Source organism: Naegleria gruberi, assembly GCF_000004985.1.
Source record: "Naegleria gruberi genomic scaffold NAEGRscaffold_39, whole genome shotgun sequence".
NCBI classification, from domain to species: Eukaryota; Heterolobosea; class Eutetramitea; order Acrasida; family Naegleriidae; genus Naegleria; species Naegleria gruberi.
The window spans coordinates 187621-213524 of NW_003163288.1; the positions used below are offsets into that span (position 1 = coordinate 187621).

General features: G+C 33.0%; 12 protein-coding genes and 1 non-coding gene across 13 annotated transcripts; 8 read left to right on the forward strand and 5 right to left on the reverse strand.

The window, feature by feature from the left end:
- Nucleotides 1-143: 143 nt before the first annotated feature.
- NAEGRDRAFT_80589 (uncharacterized protein) lies at nucleotides 144-2951 on the forward strand (the record flags this gene model as incomplete). Its single annotated transcript, XM_002674508.1, has 2 exons — nucleotides 144-879; nucleotides 927-2951. 2 exons carry the CDS (start codon nucleotides 144-146, stop codon nucleotides 2858-2860), a joined length of 2670 nt encoding a protein of 889 aa, XP_002674554.1. The 3' UTR covers nucleotides 2861-2951.
- A 764-nt stretch (nucleotides 2952-3715) lies between these two features.
- Nucleotides 3716-4867, forward strand: NAEGRDRAFT_70281 (uncharacterized protein; the record flags this gene model as incomplete). The annotated part of the gene is made up of 1 exon (XM_002674509.1): nucleotides 3716-4867. One exon carries the CDS (start codon nucleotides 3716-3718, stop codon nucleotides 4865-4867), a length of 1152 nt encoding a protein of 383 aa, XP_002674555.1.
- A 2037-nt stretch (nucleotides 4868-6904) lies between these two features.
- NAEGRDRAFT_70282 (uncharacterized protein) lies at nucleotides 6905-8146 on the forward strand (the record flags this gene model as incomplete). Its single annotated transcript, XM_002674510.1, has 1 exon — nucleotides 6905-8146. The coding sequence occupies one exon, from the start codon at nucleotides 6905-6907 to the stop codon at nucleotides 8144-8146; it is 1242 nt and encodes a 413-aa protein (XP_002674556.1).
- A 194-nt stretch (nucleotides 8147-8340) lies between these two features.
- On the forward strand, nucleotides 8341-10599 carry NAEGRDRAFT_70283 (uncharacterized protein; the record flags this gene model as incomplete). Its single annotated transcript, XM_002674511.1, has 4 exons — nucleotides 8341-8546; nucleotides 9348-9607; nucleotides 9811-10019; nucleotides 10456-10599. 4 exons carry the CDS (start codon nucleotides 8341-8343, stop codon nucleotides 10597-10599), a joined length of 819 nt encoding a protein of 272 aa, XP_002674557.1.
- Nucleotides 8652-8722, forward strand: NAEGRDRAFT_t455. Its single transcript has one exon. It is a non-coding gene; the product is annotated as a tRNA-Gln (tRNA).
- NAEGRDRAFT_80591 (sel1-like repeat domain-containing protein) lies at nucleotides 10439-11919 on the reverse strand. Its single transcript, XM_002674591.1, has one exon. The coding sequence runs from the start codon at nucleotides 11739-11741 to the stop codon at nucleotides 10881-10883; it is 861 nt and encodes a 286-aa protein (XP_002674637.1). The 5' UTR covers nucleotides 11742-11919; the 3' UTR covers nucleotides 10439-10880.
- A 138-nt stretch (nucleotides 11920-12057) lies between these two features.
- Nucleotides 12058-13647, reverse strand: NAEGRDRAFT_50870 (uncharacterized protein; the record flags this gene model as incomplete). Its single annotated transcript, XM_002674592.1, has 1 exon — nucleotides 12058-13647. One exon carries the CDS (start codon nucleotides 13645-13647, stop codon nucleotides 12058-12060), a length of 1590 nt encoding a protein of 529 aa, XP_002674638.1.
- An 888-nt stretch (nucleotides 13648-14535) lies between these two features.
- Nucleotides 14536-15360, forward strand: NAEGRDRAFT_70286 (uncharacterized protein; the record flags this gene model as incomplete). Its single annotated transcript, XM_002674512.1, has 1 exon — nucleotides 14536-15360. The coding sequence occupies one exon, from the start codon at nucleotides 14536-14538 to the stop codon at nucleotides 15358-15360; it is 825 nt and encodes a 274-aa protein (XP_002674558.1).
- Nucleotides 15361-15511: 151 nt separating this feature from the next.
- NAEGRDRAFT_70287 (uncharacterized protein) lies at nucleotides 15512-15907 on the forward strand (the record flags this gene model as incomplete). Its single annotated transcript, XM_002674513.1, has 1 exon — nucleotides 15512-15907. One exon carries the CDS (start codon nucleotides 15512-15514, stop codon nucleotides 15905-15907), a length of 396 nt encoding a protein of 131 aa, XP_002674559.1.
- Nucleotides 15908-17354: 1447 nt separating this feature from the next.
- On the forward strand, nucleotides 17355-18829 carry NAEGRDRAFT_58713 (protein kinase; the record flags this gene model as incomplete). Its single annotated transcript, XM_002674514.1, has 1 exon — nucleotides 17355-18829. The coding sequence occupies one exon, from the start codon at nucleotides 17355-17357 to the stop codon at nucleotides 18711-18713; it is 1359 nt and encodes a 452-aa protein (XP_002674560.1). The 3' UTR covers nucleotides 18714-18829.
- Nucleotides 18830-18849: 20 nt separating this feature from the next.
- NAEGRDRAFT_70289 (uncharacterized protein) lies at nucleotides 18850-20388 on the reverse strand (the record flags this gene model as incomplete). Its single annotated transcript, XM_002674593.1, has 1 exon — nucleotides 18850-20388. One exon carries the CDS (start codon nucleotides 20386-20388, stop codon nucleotides 18850-18852), a length of 1539 nt encoding a protein of 512 aa, XP_002674639.1.
- A 218-nt stretch (nucleotides 20389-20606) lies between these two features.
- NAEGRDRAFT_70290 (uncharacterized protein) lies at nucleotides 20607-22004 on the reverse strand (the record flags this gene model as incomplete). The annotated part of the gene is made up of 1 exon (XM_002674594.1): nucleotides 20607-22004. The coding sequence occupies one exon, from the start codon at nucleotides 22002-22004 to the stop codon at nucleotides 20607-20609; it is 1398 nt and encodes a 465-aa protein (XP_002674640.1).
- A 362-nt stretch (nucleotides 22005-22366) lies between these two features.
- Nucleotides 22367-25826, reverse strand: NAEGRDRAFT_50874 (uncharacterized protein; the record flags this gene model as incomplete). Its single annotated transcript, XM_002674595.1, has 2 exons — nucleotides 22367-22916; nucleotides 22966-25826. 2 exons carry the CDS (start codon nucleotides 25824-25826, stop codon nucleotides 22367-22369), a joined length of 3411 nt encoding a protein of 1136 aa, XP_002674641.1.
- Between the last annotated feature and the right edge of the window lie 78 nt (nucleotides 25827-25904).

Here is a 25904-nt window from a genome sequence, read left to right on the forward strand (position 1 = left end):
TTTCCGTTTTATTTTATTCTATTAAATCCTAACTGAAAGAATACTTTGCGATTTATTAAGAATCAATCTGTAAAAGTAACTCCATTTCAACACAAACATATTTCCAGAAAGAATTCTTTATCTCTTTCTCTTATTAAAAAAAAATGTCGACAACAAGTCACTTCAGTGATGAAAGTCTGCATGATGATAATTTATTTGCAGAACATCCGATGGGAATTTATGATCAAGAAGAAAATCTTTACAAACACCAGCAACAAATCTATCGACCACTGAAGAAACTTTCCTCCACACAATTATCCACAGTTTACCTTTGTGAGAATTCTAATGGAAAACTTGTTGTATTAAAAGTTGCATCCTATGAAAATGAACAAGATACCATCGAGTGGAATCCGAAATTAGTTGAAGAATCGAATAGACTACATACACAATATCTACTTTATATTCTGGATGTTTTTACAGTGGAAAAAACCAATGGGAAATATTTGTGTGTAGTTTCCGAATATTGTGAGAATGGGAGTTTAGCAACAAGTATTGATGCTTTGCGTAAATCAATGAATGTTTCGTTATTCCTTCAGATATTATTTCAAATGTTGCGTGCTTTGGATGCTCTTCATTTTGGTCTGTTTGTTCATGCTGATGTGAAGTTGGATAATATATTTGTGAGGAAATTTGATAGAAATAGAGTATTTGTGGTATTGGGAGATTTGGGTTTAAGTTCCAAGATGGATTTTACTGAGGAGGAATTGTCTCAAAATTGTATTGATGTAGATAATGAACTGACAACAGTCACTACAGGAGAAATTGGAACCTTTTCGTATAGAGATCCAATAATAATGAAACGAAGAAAAGTGTATTTCAAAAGTGATATTTGGAGTTTAGGTATGTTTCTCTTTTTTCTATTTGAGAATTGAACCTAATTTCTAAAGGAATAACTTTATTGAAATTGATATCAAGAGACGAAATGCCCAATTTTGAATCGACAACAACAGAAGAAAGACTCAACACCATTCGACAAATATTTTCCCATTTTGAGACTGAAAAAAAAGAATGGGAAGTTTGTCAGAATATTATTGAACGAATGTTAGTGGAAGATGTTACAGAGAGAGCAACTATTTCAGAAATTCGTTTAATGATTTATTCTACAACTATTGATGACTCATCATTTGAAAACAATTACCAACATTTAAGGGAGGAATTCAAATACAACAGATCTGTAATTATTAGCTGTCTAAATGCAAAGGGAAGCATTTTACAACATGTACCTGATGCATTTCATTTCAACAGAAAAATTGTAATGGAAGCAATTCACAATAATCCAAGCGCTTACCAATACATCAAAGGATACTTGAAATACCAACCATATATTGTAAACGCAGTTATAGAAAGAGATCCATCTGTTCAAGTACCAGTTCATTTGGTAAAAGCTCCTTCACATTACGTTGCTAATAGCATTATCATTGAGCTTTCGGAACAAGAGAAGAATGACAAAGGGTTATTTATGGAAATTCTTGAAAGAGATGGTACGAGTTTAAAAGATGCCTCTTGGGAATTGAAAAATGATAGAGATTGTGTTATAAAAAGCGTAACACAGAGAGGAATTTCATTACAGTTTGCCTCAACTGATTTACGAAATGATGGAGAAATTGTGAGAATAGCTATTTCACAAAATGGAATGGCCTTAGAGTACGCTCATCCATTATTAAGACAAAGAGAAGATATTGTGATGAAAGCTGTTTCACAAAATGGATTGGCACTTCAATTTGCTTCAATAGAAATGAGAAATAATCAAAGAGTTGTGGAAAGGGCTGTATTGTCTGAATATACAGGCCAATTATTGTTTCTGATTGGTGAGGAATTGAGAAGTGACGTATCGTTCATGGTAAGATTGCTTAGTCTTAATCAGTTATTGTTTTTTCAATATTTGTTTTCTTTTGGAGAAGAATCTTTCAGAAATCTATGTGATGAGTATCAACATGAGGATCAGTTTATTTGGTGTCTCAATGGATTGTTCGGCATTTTCGAAGATAACATTAATGGAGCACTGAAATATTTTCAACTTGCTGCAGAAAAAGACAATGCGTCTGCTGAACACTTCCTCGGTATAATGTACCATAAAGGACAAGTTGTGGAACAGGATTTTTGTAAGGCTTTTGAATGGTTTGGTAAATCAGCTGAAAAAGGATATCCAGAAGCTCAATTCTCGATTGGGTTAATGTATTATCACGGAGAATATGTTTCAAAAAATAAGGAAAGAGAATTTTATTGGATTTATAGAGCTGCTGAGCAAGGACATGTTAAGGCTGAAAGTTCTATTGCTTGTCTTTATTATGCTCAGGAAGAATATTCCAAATCATTTGAGTGGTATTTGAAAGCAGCTGAAAAAGGAGATTCAGATTCTCAATTTGAAATAGGTTCACTGTATCACAAAGGATTGGGAATACCAAAAGATTTTACAAATGCCTTTAGTTGGTATTCGAAAGCTGCAGAACATGGTCATTCGAAAGCTCAAAATAATATTGGAGTATTGTATCAAACAGGACAAGGTATTCCACAAAATTATTCCAAAGCACTTGAATGGTTCATGAAATCAGCTGAGAATAATGATACAGATGCCATGAATTTTATTGGACTGATATATCAAGAAGGCCAAGGAGTTCCACAAGACAACATCACAGCATTCGAATGGTTTCTAAAAGCAGCCGAATGTGGCAATGTACAATCTCAAATACTTGTCGCTACCATGTATCATCATGGTATTGGAGTGGAGCAAAACTTGTATGATGCACTGAAATGGTATGAAAAAGCTGCAGGAGGAACTCAGAATAATTCAAAAGCTGATTCCAAAGAAATTGAGAATTGAGAATTGATTACAACAAATACTTCATTCAGAATAATTATATTTTAATTGTTCAAAGATTTATTGAATATAATTATCACAGTAGTTGGTTTTTACTCTTGTAGTATGGCGTGTAATTATCAATCAGAATTATTTCCTCAATTACATTGTTGCAACTCCACCACACCCAATGCTCTTCCTCCAATGTTGTTGATCCATTTGTCAATTACAGAACATGCACCCTTATTTTCTCGAGAAAACTTCAATAATTTAAGGATTCTTTGCCAATGTTGTGTTAGAAGTACCACCTGCTGGAGCACATGATAACTGAAATTAAGTAATGGATCATGTTAAGAGAAATTATTGATTATCAAACATAAACTTGAAATATTCAAATTCCAATAACAGTTTATTAAAAATCTTGCAATTAAATATCTGTGAAATAAATATTGCTGACAGGACCTAATATTGGCTGACGTCAAAAGTCACCACACAAAATTCGCTTCAAAAAAAATTAACCATCAACTCAACGACGATATCATCTCTGGCTACTAGTAGTAATATAATTAAATGATATCAAAATTTAGTATTCGAAATATAGCCATATTTATCTGTGGTGCATTATTATATGGTTTAATAACTGTATTTTTATATCGTGCTGTATTTAATTCTAATAGTATTAGTGGAAATAAACTTTCTAATAGTGAAACTTCATCAGGTAGTGGAAAACATCATCATACAAATAATAATCAACATAAACAACAAGAACAAACAACAATTAATGAAATTAAAAATCCTTTCGAATACTTTTTACCCACCAAAGATTCTATTAAAATGATGTCAATTCCGCACAAGGATTCACAACCAAGTCTTGAAGAAATGAAATCAACACAATCAAATCAATGTGGTTCAACAGTTGGTAATACAGTTCCTGGAAGAGGGAAGAGAAGTGAAAATTTTGATTGGCCAAATTTTTCACCATCAAGTTTTAATATTGAAACTGATTTTAGAAAGTGGAAGAATGAAAGTATTGAATATTGGAAGAAGGTTTCTAGTAATTTGAATGGAGATTTATTGAATGATGAAAAATTAAAGATGAATGAAATGGGATTAACTTTAAATTCTCATTTGAAACCTAAAGATGGACATTTACCTATTTGGTTGAGAGTATTTAAGAGAAGAACACCACTTGATATTTCACTAGCAGCCATTTGTAAGATTGATGATATTTCTGATACAATTTTATATGTTACTGTTGATGGTGGTGATTTTGATCCAGTTTTTGAAGAATTGGAGAAGGTTACTTGCGTGAAAGTTAAAATTTATTTCCATCCAATTTTGAGTGATTTGAAAAATTTAGGTTTAGGTGAAAGAAATTTAGACAATTCACTCACTCTAAATTCACATTACGTTTATGGAATGTATCTACTCACTCAGAAACTTAATTATCCCTATGTGATTACAATTGAAGATGATTTGGAAGCTAGTCCTGATTTTTACAGATATCACTACAGTTTATATCATTTAGTTTATGGAAAGAATGCAACCTATTATGATAGTAAGAAAATATTTGCAATTGCTGCCTTTGCACATGGTCCACACATTGATTGTAATTTCATTGTTGCAAAACTCTCAAATGATTATACATCAAAATGTGGAATGGCCTCTGTTCATCAATTAATTGAAGAGAATTATTTTCCAGGATGGGGAAGTGGTATTGCTAAAGAGATTTTCCTTGAATATTGGAGGGATTGGAGATTTAATGGTTATATTTATGATTATGGTTTATCACAACTCAGAACAGGAGATTCAGGATCACCTCGTTATACACTTGTTCCTTGCTCAACTCGTGTAAGAACCATTGCAAATAATGGAGTGAATGGAGGAAACTCTGGGGGCTGGGGTACACAAATTCATCATTTCCCAAGTTGGAATCAAAAACCATCAGATAGAGTGTACTATGTCGATAGGAGAGATGGTGTTGTACATGCTGATGTTAAAGGAAAAATAATGTACAATAAGCTTGTTTAAAAAAAGAAAACCATTTTTAATACTCTAGTTTACAATCATTATCAATTAAGTTTACATAATCTCCCAAAGGCAAACTTGCCATTCCAATAGATAAAAAGCTAACGCAACCAATTATTTTCAAAATAATGAATGAGAATTGATTAATTTTATCATATTGTTAATGGACAAATGGAAAGGTTTAAGTATTTAGAAATAATAGTTGGTTAAAACTTGGTCATTATTTCCAAATAATATTAGCCAGTCCATTCTAGGATAATCTCATAAATCATGAACTCTAAATGGTTATCAAACCAAACACTTTGAATGATTTGTCATTGAAATAAAACCTGACAAAAGTGTAAAATGTTTACAGCGAGCGGGAAGGGAAAGGGAAACCTGACAAAAGTGTAAAATGTTTACAGCGAGTCTTCTTAAGCGTGTTAGGCTTACGATCTAACCAACTGATCTATCGCTGCTTACCACAACTACACTTCCGCTTGATTTTTCTCATATTCTTTACATTTCATACAATTTCGTATTAGTCTTGTTTTTTGATTAATATAGAAACCTTTCAGAAAGTAAAGTTCTAAATCTGAACTTGAAATCATACCAAACGATGAAAATGATTCCTTGAATAATTCAAAGGCTTGTGATAAACATGTCTCAGTAAGCTCTGCTTTTACTGCAAATCTTAATAGTTTTTTCATTAATTCATCAAGTTTCGTATTATTAACAACCTTTTCAATACTGTGGTTGCTTAAAATATCTTCATCTTTTCTAGAACAACAATCATTATCTTGATAATAATCTCTTAAACATTGATACTCTTCCTCACCAAATATATTTCTTTGAAATGATGATTCATTGGGTTCATTAAGGGAGGTATTATCTATATTGCTATCGGAGTTGACAAGAAAATCGCCATTTCCAGTATCAACATAATCATACACCTTTGAATAAAATCACTTTCAACATTTTGCTCCATGTTTCCAATAACAGAAGTTTCGAATGAAGTAACTTTGTTGTGAGGAAAAACTTCAGTATGAGACTGTTAAAACAATCTGGACGTCCAGATTTTTGTCCATAACAAATATTTCTGTTTGAAAATGTTAATAATACTAAATATGTCACAAGATGACACTTCCTGCATCCATAGAAGGATCACTTACCAAGATCGATCCGAATAGAAGTTTAGAATAAGGGAACGATATAAATGAATTACTTTAAGAATATTTTGGTCTGTTAAGGTTATGATTAAAGGAATATATTGATGGTAAAACTGATTGCATAACCTTCTTTGGGGATTCTTTAAGCCCTTTTGGAACACACATTCTTTCTATCAAGTTTCGTTCAATTTTACAGAAATGAAACCCCATTAAAGAAAAAAACAATCCAGCAAGCCAACTCCCTCTCTAATATGTTACTATGATTCTATGCATGTATTGTATGAAAGAATATTGCAGGATATGATGATTGGGAGAAATTCGATCTCCTCTTCCTTAAACAAAAATGTCCTTCATTTCTTCACAAACATCCTAGAAAAACAACTAATGGACAAACAATGAATAGTTTGAAAGCCATTGAAGTATATATGATAACTCATCATCCCAGAAGATTTGAATGAATCTGTTGAGCTTCTGCAGGTGTTAACGATTATCAAGATATTGTCTCCATAAAGAAGCAACTCCAAATTTTAATATTTGCACTGAACTTGTTACGTGCTGTAATTATACGGCCCTTTGGCAATGAATTCGTGGATTCTGCCTGCAAAAACATACGTCTATTCCAATTCAGCAAGATGTTCCATTATGTACTGATACAGTAAAGTTTATGCCAGTTCATTACAACACAATACATTTAATACAATGACTATATTAATTTCTTGACTTTGCGAAATTTCACATGTTCCAGCGCAAAAATCCATTTGTGAAAAGGGTTTAGCGGGTTTGCTTGGTTCAAACATTGGCAAAAAAGATTTGGCGCAAAGAGCGGTGGACAATTTGTAGATTCTTGAATGGATGTAGCCATGTCAACTCTTGATTTGTAGTACAAGAAAAAATGAAACAAGCAATCATGACTCTCAAGTTTACAAGTTTCCTTATTGCCTCAATAAGCATGTTGTTTATATATCTCTCTGTATGTCAAGTTGTTGATGCAGCAACGTGTACCAATAGTCAAGGATGTGGCGTAAGGGCATTCCTTGCAGATCTTCAACAAGAGGTTTCTCAATTAGATTGTATCAGCAGCAAGTTGAATAATAGCATTGCAATTTTGATGTCTACAAATTCCTCAGCATTAAATTCTCAGATCAAGACCAGAGTCAAGCAATTGAACAAGATTGAGGCTGCTAAAAAGATGTTGTCCTTAGAAATAGCTCCATTGAATGATCAATGCAACAAACAAGACGGAGACAATTGTGACTTGGCATGTTTTGGACTCGCTCCTTCCAAATATCCTTCAACAGTTTGTTCTGGTCATGGAGTATGTTCTTCTCTTGATGTCTGTTCATGTTATCCAGGATGGTCAGGTAGTAATTGTTCTCTCGCTTCATGTAATGGAATTTTAGCAACCAATACAAGCTCTGTTTGTAATGGTCGTGGCACATGTGTTTCCAACAATACTTGTGTTTGTAATAGTGGAGTGTATGGTCCTTACTGTGAACCAATCATTATTACTGGAGATGATACAACAGGCAGAAGAATGGCCAATGGTGTGGCCAAGGCAAGTTGTTTGGAATTTTATCAAGCTTATCCATATGCAGAATCTGGTTTTTACTACATCAAGCCACAAACTACTGAAGTATTAGTGTATTGTAATATGACTATGAGTGGTGGAGGTTTCACATTTGTTCGTCGTGTTGCAGCTGCAGGTTGGTGGCCTTTGAATGATAATTTTGGTGGAAGCGGTTCTGGAATTTATAATCCAAGATCATTATCAGCTGCTGGTGTTACATTTGGTCTCGATTATTCCAACATTCCTAGAACTCAAGTATTAATTACAACAGGTGATGGTGTGCATTGGATTCTAGTTAATTTGGATCAACTCACTTCTGGATATGGTGGGAATGATTGTACAGCCACAATTACTCTATTAGCAAGTTCTATCAGTCCAAATACTCCTTATTCTGTACAAGTTTGCAAGAGAGGAAACTTTAATGAAGACCCATGGTTGACAACTCATAATCATTTTTACATGACAACAGATAGTGAAAGTCACAGTATGTTGTGGGGTGAATCAAGTAATACCTATTGGCCATATTGGAAGACTAGTCATGGTGGTATCAATGTGTTTATTAGATAAGTTGGTTCAATAAACTTGAAAATTACAATTGTTTTTAACTAGAACATATAATATGAATAATGACTTGTTGACATGTTCCCAAATACTTAAATCTTTAATTTTGAAGAATTTTTTTGTCTTTGGATTATTATTCTGAAACTTCACTCAAGAATTATTGGGACAGAGACTTTAAAAAACATTTTGAAGATCAATCCATGTCTAACAATACAATAAGAGCAAAGAAACGAGCTTTGGTTGAGGCATTTTCATCGTCCTCAAATTCAGAACCTGAAGAAACACCAAACAATACTCAAAATGTGAATTCATCTGTAATTATTACTACAGATGAACTGAACAATCTTAGTCCCAAAAAACCCTCCCAAACTCCCATGAAATCCTCAGCCATTCTTCAGAATAAGATGTAGGTCAATGATACAAAAGTTAAATGAAACATGTTCATAACATGATTTTGCTATTTGATTCCAATTTTTTGTTCGATTGAGATATTTTAAGAACAATAATGTAACGACCTATGGTGCAGAGGGAGCATATTGGACTCTGAATCCAAGGACGCAGGTTCGATTCCTGCTAGGTCGGTCATTTTTGTTTTTTAATATTTATTTCACTGGGAAATCTTACTAGTACGTCCTGATGTTTTGGTTGTCACCGGAAAAGAATGTTAATAACAAAGCGGAAAAATATTGCAAAAATATTGGCTAAACATGTACGTCCATCACGACTCTGTTGATTCTTGGAGTAGTTTCACATCTATTAACTCCAAAAATTTCACCACATCATCTCATCATCATTTAAATAATAGTATTAATAGTAATTTTTGGAATTTAATTGTTCATCATGATTTGGAAATAATTTTATTATTCGGAAAAATTCAAGTTGGTAAAATCATTATAATAGTAATATTTGTGGAAATAAATCTGGTAATAGTAATATTTTAGTGAAATTCAATCATCATCACTGCCAGATTTATATGATAATTTGGAAAACTTTCAATCTAGTATTGTTCAGCATGGTCGATTCCATCAGGTAAAATTACTTCCGAATATTTTCCTATTGGTTATCAGTTGGCGCCACCGTTGGCGATGTACATGTTTATTTTCATCTAAATAATAGTATTTGTGGAATTTTTAATTATTGGATTATTACTGTTAATATTATGCAAAAAGCTGATATTTTGATTTATGAATGAACCATCAAACAAAAGGAAAGAGTATGGATCTAAATCAGTATACTGCAAGCAAAATAAGATTGCCCTTGATCAATTAGGAAGACTATTGAAACAATTTGATAATGGTAGTTTGACTGGAAAAGAAACATTAGCAAGAGGTAGAAAATCTCTAAAATTAACAAGTGATGAAATTGTTTCTGTAATTACTGATATTAGATCCCAAAGAGATGCTAAAAAGCAAATTTCAGATACTGCAATCCATGAAGCTATCACAAAAATTACAAATAAGACAGTGAGTTTATCTTATTGTCACAGTTTTGGAGTTAAATATTTTGATCAAGAATCAGTGAAAACTAAAATGGTAAAAGCTGTAAAATTGGTGATCACTATATGAAAGAGTATATAGATGGTATTATTTCTATACTCTTTTCGCTAAATTGGTGTTTGAAGTATTAGAATTTAATCCTACCAATAATGCAATATTTCTTTGATGAAACAGGCACTGATACAAACAAACAAGGCCTTAAAACATATGTAGATAGCCAAGTTGATAATGGATATGTTCCTTCATGTAATCATATCAAAGAAAAAGATACATTCTTGGTAGGAGTGAATACTGTTGGTGAATTCTTGCCAATAAGTGTTGTTCTTTCTCAAGAAAAAAAAAAGAAGACGATTGCAGGTGAGAAAACTACTATTCAAGAGAAAGTACGTGGAGTTCACTTATCACATATTGAAACATGGGTCAAAGATGTGTTATTGCAAAAATGTAAACGTGGTGATTTATTAATTTGGGATAATCTAGCAGCTCACAAATTTCAAAATCCAGAAATTGCTATCAGATGCTGATATATTTAATATTTGTCTACCATTTGGGCATCATTAATTGGAAAACCCTTCTGCTGAAAGAAGTGAAAGAAATCAAGCTTTCAAAGAAATATGTCACAAAAGATAATTCAAGGAAGTTTTCGTAAATGTATTCTAGATTTCTGGAACTATTCGAATCAGGAACTCAAATAGATATATTTGGTTATGGATTAGCAGCAAAGAGTCAAGGCTATTTACAATATTTACCTGTTGATATGGTGTTGAAACTATATTCAAATATGTTAATAGTTTACATATTTGATTGAAAATACGATAGTATTGGCATTTATTAATTTTTGAACAAGCTATTGGTAAATGGATGATTTTCAGCGCTTTTGAATATATTGAGGAATTGTCAATTATTATTATTGAAACAAAACTGAATAAGCTCAGAGATTCTTCCTCAATACTTAATACATAAGATTGATGGTATATACAAAAATCTCCACAACTATAGTGTTCACCAACCATCAATATACTATTCACATGCTTTACTACAACTTTCTCTCTCTTCTTACGACGATTTCTCCGTAATACAGCAAACGTTGCTTTGGATGAATGGTTGAATGCAACATCAAAGTTACTTCAAAATAAACCTTATTCCAAGAAGTCTGAATTTTTTCAAAAATTATATATTTATATTTTCTCAACCAAATATGATTATTTAACAACGTTGCAGCTCATCAAAACAAGCTATTGAATTCATTCATCACTACTATCGTATCTATCTTCCATTTCTTCTAGGAGATTGAGCTTGTTAACTGATGCAACTTTCACACCCAATGACTCTGCTCTTTTGAATAATTCAAGAGCTCTTTCTAAGTCTTCAAACTCATCTCCGCACGTAAGACTGACCCCTAAATCATTAATGGCTCGTGGATGATCTTGCTGAGCTGCTTTTTCAAGCCAAAATATTTTCATTTCCTTATCTTCATAACCTGGTTCGACACGGAATAAGATTGAAAGGTTGTACTGAGCTCTGACATGTCCTTTCTTTGCAGCTTTAATAGTCCACTCAAATGCCTTTCTAACATTCTTTTCAGTTCCCTTCCCTTTGGCATAGAAACTTCCAAGTTTACATTGAGATTTCACAATTCCTTGTTGAGATGCCTTTGAGAACCACTTGAATGCTTCATTGTAATCTTTTCGAAATTCAAATTCTCTTCCAATTGAGTATTGTGATAACGAATGTCCTAGCTCAGCAGCTTTTAAATAAAGATCAAATCCTTTAGAATTCATTTTGTTAGCGTACATGATATTCCCTGCTTTTCGAAAGAATAGGGGACTGTGAGTATCTGCAATTTCTACAAATAAATCGACTTGTTCCTGACAACTTCCTCCCTTAATACTAGGTAAAGTGAACACATTCAAGCTAGATAGGAATGACGCTTTTGGTAAAAGATTTCTGAAAGTGTCAAAATCAATCGATTTCCCCTTCAATTCCAATATTTCCAAACTGGTAAAATTTTTGCAAGATAAAACGTGTTGTAAATCTTCTGGTGAAAGGTCATAATTATTCATGTCCAATTCCAAAACTCCCTGCATGGCACTACTATTACACATTTCCTCAATACTAAAAGACTCGGTTTTATGCACTTCAATTCTCACCCATGGAATTGAATAGAAAACGTGATGGAAAGATTTGGCGACCAATTTGGAAAGTCAAAATTTGAAATTTGTACTGAAAATTATTTAGGAAAGATCGTATATGAAACACAATATCAGGTGGAATGTAGATCCCTTCCATTTTTTTTATGAACGGTAAATTTGAAAACGTGATCAGAGTTTACAAAAATGGTTTTCATTGCAAGCATTGTCACAAAGCTAAAAATAGGAATGAATTGAAAAAATAGTTTTGAATTTATTTATTATATGTCAATTAAAGAAGGAACAAGATAAGCACAATCAAGCAAGAGAAATACTTCAAAGTCATACTGATGGAGACACTTCCACTTACTTGTGCCAAAGGAGCCAACAATACATTTCCACTCAAATTCTTTGTTTGACAAACAACTGAACCATTTTGGTTAGTAGTAATAATTGTTGTATCCACACTAACAGTCTCTGTAGCCCTATCATATCTTCCACAAATTGGAGTCATTGTACCAGAATATGGGATTGTAATCTTGATATAACCGTTGACAATACCATCAGCTATAGTACCATTTTCAAAAAGTGGAATAAAATCATAAACCTTAGATACCATTTTCAATGAAGATTCTCTTTTTTTTGTTGGCTGTACAGTTCGAGCATTTGCTAAAACAGCTTGAATGCAATAATTAAATTCGTACTTGTCTGTAATTAGGAAACATGCCAAGAAACGAGTTTTTGAAGTTGCCATTTCAATAGTAGAGGAACCAACAGGAATTAAACTAGCTCCCTTAGCAACTGCCAAATCAATGTTAGCGCTACTTGCTGTGACAACATCACCAAGTGTGAGAGCTGGTGTTAATTTCGCACCAATGGACTTGGCCAATAAAGATGACTTGTCGTTAGATGTCAATAACAAGGCATTTGAGGCAACATTAATAACAGATTTAACAATGTCAGGAGAGAATTTAGAATTACGAGTAGATTCAATTAATGCATCTAAGGCCTTATTAGCAGACGTTTGTGTAAGTTCACCAGCAACTGAAGTGACAGATTCAAGTACTTTCACTACAGCCCCAAGATCACCTGAAGCAATATCTTTGGAGAGTGATGTAATAATAGTATTTCTTATGGCTGCCTTTGTTGAAATTTGAGAATTATCACTTGTTGAAACTGTATTCAATAGAGAGGCAACACCTAACAAGTCTCCAACAGACGAATTAGTGGAAAGGAGGTTAGATATGAGTGTAATAGCTTGACTAGTTGGCAAATTTGCAACTGGATTGGTGAGTGGAATGGTAGTCAATTTTTGAATACTGACGGATTTAGAACCATATGTTGCAACATAGAGATCAATTGAATTTTTACCAGAAAGTAATGGTAAAGTAAATGTAGCTGGATTTGGTGACACCTCGGTAAGAATTGTAATGGCGTCAGAATCAGCAAAACCAAATCCATAACCAAAATCAGAATCAGAATATGGATTAGAATTACCAGTAATAGTCAACTTGAAATTGGTTTTACCAGCAATGCCTGATGTAATAATTTGATTTGTGTTGGCATCTTGTAACAAGAATGTCAATTTTGGATCTTGTTGAACTACAATTGTAGTTGATTCAGTGATAGTAACACTCAAGGAAGGAGTTGTAACTTTGGCAGTCAATGAAAAACCATAAGTATTACCAGATTTAATACCATTATCAAGAGACAACTTGTCTACCTTTCCAGGGATTTTCAATTGTGGTCTATTTAAATACCCTGCAACTGATGCCAAATCAAAAGCTGGACCAGAAACTTGTGACCAAGAATATTCAACATTAGAAATAACATCATTAGTGGCCAATGATGATATAGAAGATATAACCTGAACACCCAACATTGGGTGGGTGTATGCAGATGTTGCAACTGCACCAAAAACAGAACAATATTTACCATAAAATCGACTTGGACATGAACAAACACCAGCAGTACAACTACCATAACCACTACATTGTAGATAAACACCAATGGCTGTATCAATACATTGTTCTTCTTCTTGATTTCTCTTAATTGTGAGGTGGTTAGGATCGGAGACAGCACCATATGATAGGCAACACATATATGAGGAGAAAACTAACCAAGCAACTAGAAGAACCAGTTTGCTGGTTGTGTGCGTGTGGATGGTTGTTGCCATATGTTTTTTAAAGATCTTGATAAGGAACAAATGAACCTGTTGATGAAACTGTAGTTGCCAGTGGTGGGTTAACAATCAAGGATTCTTTAAGCGGATTGGGTTGTGGGCACATTTAATTTCAATCAAAAGTTCATCAGGAATAAATTTGATATTGTATTATTTCACAAATTACTTTCTTTTCCAATGAAGATAAAAGATGAAGAGATAGAACCTTCCTTTTGATTTTATTCCTGGCTAATGATGGAAAACAATGATGATGGTTTGTTTGGTGAATAATCGGAGCACCAACTTGAATTTTCCACGATGAAATATAAGTTTCCAATCACATGATGAAAATTCACTTCTTAAAATTGATGTGAATTATTCTTTGATTTCATGATGTGAGAAATCACTCTGAAAATCAGCATTGCCACAAAGTACCTGTTGACGAATATTGTTAATCCTGATTCAAATTTTACTATTAAAACTCCCAACCCCACCTCAATACCAAAAGTGTATTAAGTGTGAATAAAGCTCCGAGGAGTAAGTAGTTCTAATTTACTGCCATCTTATTTCGAATACAGATGAAATGCACATTCTAACAAATTAAAAAAAATGATAATTTTCATTCCATCATTTAGAAGGTCTATAAAGAATCCTGCTTATTATTTATGTATTCTTGGCTTGGTGTTTTTAGTGTTGGCCATTGTGTATAGTGTATATTTCTCGAGTAATTATGCTGATTTGCAACCTAAGGCAGCTATTTGTAGTGTGTTTGATGCCAATACTAAGAGGAGAATATGTTCGGAAGCTGATTGTCAATTGGTGAAAAAGTTTAATGTGAATTCTTATAAATTACCGACACGGGCTAATATTCATTATTCAGAAACAAAGAAGATGGACCATAAATTTACAATTTCGGAACAAGATATTGGACAGGAGAGTCCTGTTGAATGTATTGCTGGAATGACCACGTGTTATGAACCTGGATGGGATGTCAATTCGAATCTAAACGAATGGATTAGAAGAATTTCAACTAACATGGTAACAACAGATAAGGAACAAGCATTGAACATGGTTCAATCATTGACCAATTCAACTGCAGATACATTCTGGAATTGTTATGAAAGATTTGAAATTCTAAATTGGTATTTATCAGATTTTCCATTTCTACTTCCAACAACTGATCTGATTTTGATTTGTGTGTTTTATCCTCTTTCAATTTTGGTATTTTCAGTAGCTATTATATTTATCTGGTGGAGAGTAGCTGTGGCAAGAAAGAATAGAGCACCAACAACAACTGAAACAAGCAACTCAAAGGTAAATTCAAAGAAAAAACAAAGCAAGACTAAATCAAGTGAAAAGCAACCTCTGGTGATTAATGCTCAACCAAACAATGAATCTAACATGGCACGAACAAATGGAAATTCAATGGTTTAAACGGAAACTAATCTCATGATGAATTTAGTGAAAATTTTCACTTTTCCTTAATACTATTACACATCCAAACCGATTAGTAAATAGTAAATGTCTTAAATGTGTGTTCGCTTAGAGATGAGGACTTATTTCTTTTAAAAAAATAAAACAAAAAATGAAAAGAAAGAGAGAAACTCCAAAAACTCCAACCAAACAAGATCAACGTAATGTTAAGAAAACAGTGCACCGTCCCGATCATTTAAATGCTTTGGAATATCTTAAAGGTGCTCAACAAGGATGTATAAAGTCGCAATTTAATATTGGATTTTTATATCAAAATGGAAAAGGAGATAAACAAGATTATTCCAAAGCAATGGAATGGTATTTAAAAGCTGCTGAAAATGGTCATTCAGCATCACAATTTCAAATTGGATGGTTATACAAGCATGGAAAAGGAGTTAAACAGGATTATTCCAAAGCAATGGAATGGTATTTAAAAGCTGCTGGAAATGGTCATTCAGCATCATATCACAACATTGGATGTTTATATCAAGCATGGAAAAGGAGTTAAACAGGATTATTCCAAAGCAATGGAGTGGTTTTTAATATCTACTAACAATGGTCATTCAATTCATCATATCACAACATTGGATTTTTATATCAAAATGGACAAGGAGTCAAACAAGATTACAAAAAAGCAATGGAATGGTTTCTAAAAGCTGCTGAACATGGTCATTCATGCGCTCAATTTCAAATTGGATGGTTATACCTTATTGGAAAAGGAGTTCAACATGATTATTGCAAAGCAATGGAATGGATCATAAAAGCTGCTGAGAATGGAAGCTCTGCAGCCCAAAATTTCATTAATTGAAACAAACTGTAAACAAAGTTTCAAATATTTGAAAGAGCAACTTATCATTATTCCACTAAATCAATGAAGACAATTTTCTACTCAATAAACTTTCCATCTTTAATCTCAGAGTGTTTCTTTCTTGAATGTTGCTTTTTAGGATCCTTTTTCGCAGATTCTCCATCTGAGCTGTGCCTTTGTTGATTGATATTATTCGAAACGTGTATAAACTATTTTTGTAATGACTACAAACAAAAAAAATGGCATCAACCGATAAGAAGAAATGGGAAGAAGCTGTTGAATGTATCCGAAACAATGATTATTCCAAAATTCGTTCCTGCTCACTTCATTCCATCATTAATAATGAATATGATGAACATTTTAATTTTACCTTGTTGAGATTGGCTTGTAATATGGAAAGAGATGAAATTGTAGAGTATTTACTGACTATTCCGAATATTGATGTGAATCGGATGGTACGTTTTATGATATTTAATATTTAAATATTTTTAAATATTTTGTAAAGACTCCGTTGGTTTATTGTAAAAAAGTGGAAATTGTAAAATTGTTACTGGGACATTCAAATATTAATGTCAATCAAGTAGTAAGTAGGAAATTGTGGGTTGTTTTAATTGTTGAATGATTTCTAGTCTGTAAGTTTAGAATAGTTTTATTGGAAACTAAAATAATTAGGAAGTATGTATGCTGTTTATTTGGAAATTTAGTAATATTCGGAATTGTTAGAATGTATGTTCAGCAATCTCTTGAAAATTAACTCTTTTGATTTTCTGGATAAAATAGGTATTTGATAATCAGGTATGGTTCGAATAATTTCGAATAGCTAATTATCTATGATAATTTAGACACCTCTATACCGAGCATGTGTAGAAGGAAATCTGGAAATTGTAAAATTATTATTGGAATCACCTTTTATTGATGTAAACAAATTCGTAAGTTTACTATTTATGGAAATTTAATTTCATAAATAGAATCCTTTGAAAGTTGCATGCAGAAATTGTGATATAGAAATTGTAAAACATCTGATCAATGCACCATCCATTAAAATTGATCCAAGCATATCCGTATGTTTCAATTACAATGCAAAAGTTACCAATTTTGGATAAAGAAAGAGATTTTGGAACATGTTGAGGAAAATGTTAGAAAGGAAATGGATCTCAACAGCTTACTTTTGAAATATTCGAATCATATTGAAATTATTCAACTACTGAATACTTCAGTAGACATACAGAACAAGATTGACCATTTATATGTGGAGTCAATCAAATATTTACTTGTTAGAATGATGTTTATTGGATCTGATTGGTCTAAAATTTCGGATACTGGAGAATTTATTTCATCGAACACAAATCTAAATGAGAAAGTAAGAAAATTAGTATTATCCTACATGGAATATAGCTCAGCCTTTGAACTCTTGCTTTTACAAACGAATAGGAAAGCCTTAATGACCCTTCCTTTAAAACACGTGCTTTCTCACAAGAAGGATCAATTTATTTCATGGGAGGAATATGTTGTTTACAATTTGGCTGAATTAATTGCATACAGTTATTCGAAAGTTCAATTTGAACCGAGGAAAGTTACAAAACTCTCAAATCCAAAAATTGAAAGCATGAATAAGACAATTCTAGGAAAAGGAGGTTACGGAACTGTGTTTAAGGTTAAATTAAACGAGAAGGATGTCGCTGAGAAAGTAACTCACTTAATCTCTATTATTGAAATTGAAATACTTGAAAAGATTAATACCTACACAGGAACTGTGGAAATGCTACACCATTTGCAGTATGATGGAGGGTTTAGGCTATATTTTGAATTGATGGATAGCTCATTGAAAGAGTATTCGATTTGTGGAGATTCATTCCTGAAACTATTTCAAATTTTGATGGTCTTCTTGAAATGTTCTGGAACCCTCAATAGAATGCACCAAGATGGTATAGTGCACAATGACATTAAGCCTCCAAATATATTGGTTTCCAAGATGGAGGTTGGTGGTGAAATACTTATTAAGGATGCCAAAATTGCTGACTTTGATGTTTCACAACAAATTGAGAAAACAGAAACATATAATGTATCGAGGGTGGGTACATTGGGTTATATGGCACCGGAATTGATTGCTTTAATTAATAATCAACTTCCTAAGGATTTTGAATTCAATAGAAAAGCAATTGATGTCTATAGCTTTGGAGTTACCATGTATGAATTACTATTTGGAGAAATATATTTGAAAGATAACAATGAACAACGATCTCTACTTTCATTAACCCGTATCAAAAACTCATTAAGTGGTCTCATACTAGGATCTGACTCAAGTAGCAGATTAGAAGTTAGTTTAATGCAAAGTTATAATTTTCTAAATGGAGAACAAGTTGAAAAATTGGTAAATTTGGTAAATGCTTGCACATGTGTAGATCCCAAAAAAAGAAAATCATTTAGTGCCATTCAGGAAGAATTGCTTCAAATTACTATGGATATTTTCACTCAATACAGAAAAGGATATGTATTAGACTTTTAGTATCCAACCCTAACAATTTGTGGGTAAAGTTAATTTTCTTTTTATCTTTCATTTTCACTCAAGCCAGAAACAAAACTAAATGTTTACTTCAGAAATAAATTTCATTAAATTTGCACAGTTTATTGGTTTGCAAGTTTTAAACAGCTGATGCTTCAACATAAATATTGGTTGCCACAGTTGGAGCAGTTCCAAACTTGATAGTAATAGCAGTTGTTGATACACTTTGAATGCTCCAATAGGTGGACCAAGTTGGAGTGAATGAAAATTTGATTGGTACCCTTTCGAATGCACTATCGAATGTGAGTGTCGCTGTGGTGGATCCAGCAGCTACACTAACAGTCTTTGATTGTTTCAAAACAATTCCAATAAATGTACCATCAGCACTCAATGCATTGAAATTCAACTTGCTTCCAGCAATATTGTAAAAGATTGTAGATCCAAACAAATTCTTGGCACCACCAGCAGTAATTCCAGCATCCAAATTGACAAATCTGCAAGAGTAGAAGCTGAAACGTCCCTTATATTCATCATAACCAACAGCAGTACTTCCATGAAGATTACCCAAGAAGAGAACTGAATAAAAGTCAACTGTAGCAGCCTTTGGAACTGAAACCATTGTCTTTTGATTTTCAAAGGCACCTCCTGTCATGAGTAAATTAACATTTACAGCACCTGGCAATGAAGAATCAAAACGAATACCATAAGTATCCTTGGTGTAATCTCCATCTCCTGGATAATAGCTCAAATGACAATTTGACATTTGGAAAGCAACAGCATTGAAAGTATTATCAGAACCAGCATTTCTAAAAACAATATTTGATGATTGAGTTGCTTTTGCTGTTCCCAAAGTAAACATGGAAGTGTCAAAGTGGACAAAAGCATTCCAATTTTCAGCGTCCATAGAATCGACAATTAAATTGTGCTCAGTTGCACCATTCAAGTTCAAATTATCAAATTTCAACCATTGGTAACCGTTCAATCTCATGTTGGAAATGGCAACATTAGGATTGTTATTCTTAACATAAACTCTTTCGAATTGTGAGATGGAAACCAAATCCAAATCAACCATTGGTGAACCAGTTGATGAACCAGTGTTTACAAATGCCAAATCAAAAACTTTAAATCCCTTTACATTTTGCATTGGTGATGCATTGTTACCGACCTTAACTTTACCAGCTCCACGAAGATAGAGAACAGAGGATTGGGTACCTTCACCCATCAATGTAACACCATCTTTAACAATTGTCAAATTGGAGGAAATGGTATACATGCCCTTTGGGAAGAAGATTCTTACACCAATATTGTATGGTTGGGAATTGGTACTGTCAGATGTTGTTGAAATGTACGTGTTGATAATGTTGGTAATAACAGGAGCACAATCGTATGTGGATGCACCAGTCAAAATACCTGCCTGTTCAGAAGATGGAATGTTGTCAAGAATGTTGACAGTGGTTGCGTTACAGAAAGCAATGACAAGAGCCAAGCTCAATAAAACAACAGTGAATTGCTTTAACATGTTTTTTCTTTGTGGTGGAATTGTCAGTGTCTGCCGGCCATCCTTCTTGTGTGAATAAACATTGTTACTTGTTGCTATTCCACTACCTCCAAATATGGATGTCTTCAAGTCAACCGCTTGTTGATTTGCAACAAGTAAAGTACTAATTGCGAAAGGCATTACGAAATAAAAAGCATGTCGAAAGTACGTTTCCAAATTATAAAAGCAAAATTACCTTTTAGAATATTTTCTAAATTGTCGTTGTAATTGGCTGTTGGTTGACTTGACTTGTAAGTTGCCTTTTCTAAATTAGTGCCAGTATCAATAGATCGATGTTACTCTCCTCACCACGATAATTCCATTTGAGAATTTCTATACAACAAGCTTTAATTATTTCATTAACCACCACTCTCAATATTATTTCTTGTCAAGAACACGTTATCATATTCGAAAGATAGTCTTTCTTTGAGAGCTTCTTCATAGGGAATAGCTGGGTGACCAATCTCACAAAATAGCCCTGCATGTCGTGCTAATTCAATTGCTATATCTTTGCTTTTTGAAATATAATTTACAAACTCTGCTGCCATACCAGAACGCTGTTTTAGTGTGAACAAAAGCATTGACTCATCCGTAATGTACAAATGTCTAATATCGTTATTGTTTCGTATTAGACTAGGATTTGCTACTAGTGCCCTTTTTATATAGTCTCTATCAGATAGTTGACTGTTTGTGAGTTTGTGTTGACTACCGAATGTTTTTGAATGTTTGAGACATTCAAGAAGGAATTCTTCATCCTCCAACATTGAGGGAAGTATATCAATGGTAATATCTTCTGATAAAGTCTTGATTATTAGATTCTTATTTGTCTTTAAATGATGTGAAAGAAAGTGATAGACTTTCGGGTTCACTTTGAGTGCTTTTTCAGCAAACTCGATATCGTTCAGCAGATGATTTGGTAAATGTTTGATATACTCTGATTTGACAATAGTTTCCAATATTAAATCTTCGGTCATTGAAGAAATTAATTGTTCTTGTAATAACTTGATTTCCCAACAAACATTAATTACATGTTCAATAGCTAGGGGATTTTGAGATAATGCTTGTTTTACAATATTCTTATCAGACCTCAATCGTATAGATGCATATTGAAGAGCCAAACCATTCTGCTTTACAGCCAATAGCACAATTTCACTTTGATCTCTCATTACTTCATTCGCAAACTCCAGTGCAAGCCCATTTTGCTTCACTGCAATTTTAACAATAGAGTAAGGTACATCTCTAGAGCAAAAATTCAGAGCCAATCCATTTTGTGTAACAGCAATTTGAACAATGTCTAAATCATTCTGAAATTTTGAAAATACTTTCAAATTGAGTCCATTCCAACTGATGAATAATCTGGCCAGTTTCTTATCCACCAGTTTCGATTCATCTAAATAATTAATATCTCCCTTTGCAGCAGCAGTAATAACATCCTCATCATATTCCAACTCATTTCCAATAAAGTAAATATTGAATGGATTGACTTTTAAAACTCTCAATATAAATTCCTTATTTTCCAAATACTTTGAGGGAAGATTATGCAAAGTAAATCCAGTTTTTTCCATTGCAACCTCAATCACATCTTCATCATAGGCAATACTCGGATCTCCATAGTGAATCATTGCTCCAGACATTGAGAGGGCCCTCTTTAATATTTCCTTATCTAACAACCATGAAGGAAAGGAACCTCTCGCATGATCAATATAAAGTTGTCCATTTTGATTCACTGCCTCCAATACAACATTTCTACAGGCCATAAACTCGACAGGAATCAGACGAATTTCCCTCCACGAAATTATACTCTTTAATTTCCATGTTTTTAGTTCAATATTGAGAAAATCATCTCTTCTTCGGAACCATTTGCACAGATTTTCCTGTTGACTATTAAATTTTCTTCGTAATAATTTGCTGTAAATTCCCTCCGATAATTGGAAATCTATTAATTCAAAAATCACCAGAGCAGATGTTGGATCTAAATGCATTTAAATTGTTTTTTTTAAAAGAAATTTTTATTTATTTTACAATTTTATGTTTTAATATTTTACGATTGAATGAACAAGACAGGTTTAATGTAATATTGAATGAATAAATGTGATTTTGAGAGTGAAACTATTGAAATTTAGTTGGATTTTGATTCGAGAATTGATTTCAGCTTATTCAATTCTGACATAATCTCAGTAAATGAAGGACGAACAGACGGATCCTTATCCCAACAAACTTGCATCAGCTCAAGATACTTCCTAGTAAATTCTGATAATATCTCCAATGGCAATTTCTTCTCTGTTGGTAACACAAACTCACTCAACCAAATATTCATCTCCTCATTGGTAGAGAAGGGTATTTTAGGTCTTGACCCCTTTAACACTCTGCATAGAATAGTATATTCATTCGTGCTGTTTGTTGCATCATTTGATCCAAATCTGTGAATTTTGAAAACTCTGGAATTACAATAACAGTGTTCCTCAAAGAAAACTTCCCACATAATAATGGAGAAACTGTACACATCAACTTTGGTGGTATAGGATCCACTTTCAATCATTTCGGAGGCCATGTAGAAAACTGTGCCGATGTTCTTAGTTGAGGCACTATCAGTGGGTGTTGATAATCCAAAATCTGAAACCTTTCCAACAAAATCATTACTAATGAGTATATTTCCTGGTTTTAAATCTCTATTTATGGAAATCAATAAAAAAACTTAAATTAACTAAAGAAACATACCTGTGAATCAATGGAGGATTCAATGTGTGAAGATATTTCATTCCATTGGCAATTGAAATTAAAATATCAAGTTTTCCTTTCAAATTCAAAGGAGAAACTCCTATTCTTGAATTGTAAATCAATCGATCCAAACTTCCATTACCAATGTACTCCACAACCATGTATTTGTTGTTGGAGGTCTTGGAAATTCCATAAAATTTGACAATATTTGGATGAGATAAACTATTTAAAATTGCTGCCTCTCGTTCAAACTCACCAACTTCATCACCGGTAGTATCTGACTTGAGTGCTTTGATGGCAACTTGTTTACCTTTCCATTTACCCAAATAAACAACACCATTACTTCCCTCTCCTATTTTCTTTTCAATTGAAATTTCCTCAATTGGAATAATCAAAGATTGTGAAGTAAAGGATTTATCTGAAGTTACCAAAAGTGGTTGACTTAAAGAATTGAATGAATTTTCAATAATTACGTCTTCCAAATTCTTTTCGGCAATTTCCTTTCTCTTGAGAAGGTTTAGTTTCATATAAACATGTCTCACTCCTCTAAAAGTAAGAAACAATAAAAGAATGATAAAAATCATTAAGAGAATTCCAAGAACCACACTGATTGGAATTATTATTTGCTCAGAATTATCAGTATCAATACAAACAAAACCAGTAGAAAGTGGATTTTGAAGTACTTTTCCTTTTGGACAATCTGCAATATTAATAGTGATATTTTGAACAATATTTTGGATTGTAATATATCCATGCACTTGTCTCAGTTGCATTTTGTCTATGTCAAGTGAATAGGTTACAGAATTAAGTTGATTTGGAATAAGCTTTTTCGAATAAATCGTACCCTCTGATAAGGAAACAACGTCCACTTGACTTTGTAATTTCTTGACTGAAACCCTTTCTCCTTTACCCGTATAGGTCTGTAAATTTCCTATACTAATGGTCAGCTCTTGTCCTGGGTATTGTGAATAGATAACATCTTGGTTTTGAATGAATTTGGAAACAACACTAGTAGCAGATATAACTTCTACAGTAAATGTTATATTATTTAGAGGTTCTCCAATGATATCTCCATATGATCCGGCTTCATTATTATCCTCCATGAGAAAACTTGATACAATAATATAAGGACCTGGCTCTGAAATATAAATACAACCTCCTGAGAATACAGCACGATTGTATGAACACTTCAAATAATCCAAAAGCACTAATGGTTTTGGGTTTTCAACAAAAATAGCACCTCCAAGTTGTGCCGTATTATGTGTATTCGTTGAAGCTCTCAAATCCAAAGCATCTGTTCCCAATAATTTGGCATAGATAGCACCTCCCATTTGGGCACTATTGTTGTTTGCGAGTAGTCTTAATGAAATTGCCAATCCTTCAACATAGACAGCACCTCCTCTCACTGCCTTGTTTCCATTGAATGTGCAATCATTAATTTGAATGATATTTGCCTTTATATAAACTCCATGTTGTATTGTTAAATCACCATTGTAGTTAAAATCACAATAATTCATTAATAAAGATGATTGGGCAACATCCATCAACGAATCAATACGTATGGAAATACTAGAATTTCTAAAGTTAGTTTGAAATAGTGCAATGTAATTACTTTGAGAAACGCTGATACCATTTTTAACATTATTGAAATTATTAGAGAGGAACATTGTTTGTAAAGTGTTAGCAATTTGGAGTACTGGACTGTTTGCCAGTAAATTATGAAATTCATTGAATCCAATTTTTAAAGAATTAATGTTATAGGCGTAGAATTGAAATTCGCCATCACTCACATTGTTGTTTTCAAATTTTGAAGATGCCAAAAAGCTCTGTCGAATGGTTACAGAGCCAGTGAAGGTATTTTGTGAAATTTCAGAGGTTCTACAAATCAAAAAATCAGAATCTTTCACTCTACTGCGCAATAAGGAAAATCTTAGCTCAACCATATTGTCTCTATCAGATAGAGAAGAGGAAATAAATTGATACTTTTCAATGGTACAATTATTGAAAAATGTGCCAGGATTTAAAGATGGAGTCTCTTGTGTGTGTTTGATGTTTTTAAGTGTGGAATTTGCAAAATTTGCTGTAACAGTTGCGTAAAATTCAACAAATTCTAATTGAGAATTTACAACAGACACAGAAATTGTTCCAAACTGACGACTTGGTTCATAAATTACTGAATTAAGTAGAATGGAATTCTCAATCTCTATCAATGGAACAGCAACCAAACTGTTGCCACCATTGTTCAAAGTAAAATCAAAAAGTTTCAATCCCGACAACTTTAATCCATTCATGGCATTTAAATAAGTAAAGAAAGATCCTCCATTACATTCAAATTGAATCCTCTTACTTTGATCAAATGATTCCAAGATCAAACTTTGCAATGGTTGATAACATACTATTCCACACTTGTATTCTCCATCCATCAAGTAGACATGAACTCTAGAAAATCTAATAGAATTGGCATAGGAAATAGCCTCTTCTACACTCTTGCAAGGGTTATTAGGGGATGTACAATTGCGTTCTGTATTTAAGGATGACGGCTTAACATAGACAAATACATAACCAGATGACAATTGTTGATCAAATGATGATGATGTCGTTGTTGTTGTTGAATTATCAACCAGAGCATTAATTACCACTGGTAGGCACATGAAAAGCAAAAAGAAAATCGGGGATATTTTCAGTGGAGTCATTTTTCTTGTTTTTGGAAGTGGGAAGAGATTCCAGTTCAATTTAATCTGGATAGCTGCTGAGGTAGGCACATTCTTCTGATCTTTATCGGAGAAGTAACTGTAATTAAGTATCCTTACTTTCGAAAGTAAGTTGATGATAAACTTTGATGCAGACAATGTCAATACCATTGGAGTTCTTTAGATTTTTGGAGTTGTGATTAAAGTTGGGAACTGTCTGGCACCAATTACTTTGGGACTGACAATTAC

Bases quoted from the DNA above. Each gene is read 5' to 3' on its own strand.
- NAEGRDRAFT_80591 (XM_002674591.1), bottom strand. From the start codon at position 11,741: ATGTGTAATAGTAGTGCCATGCAGGGAGTTTTGGAATTGGACATGAAT.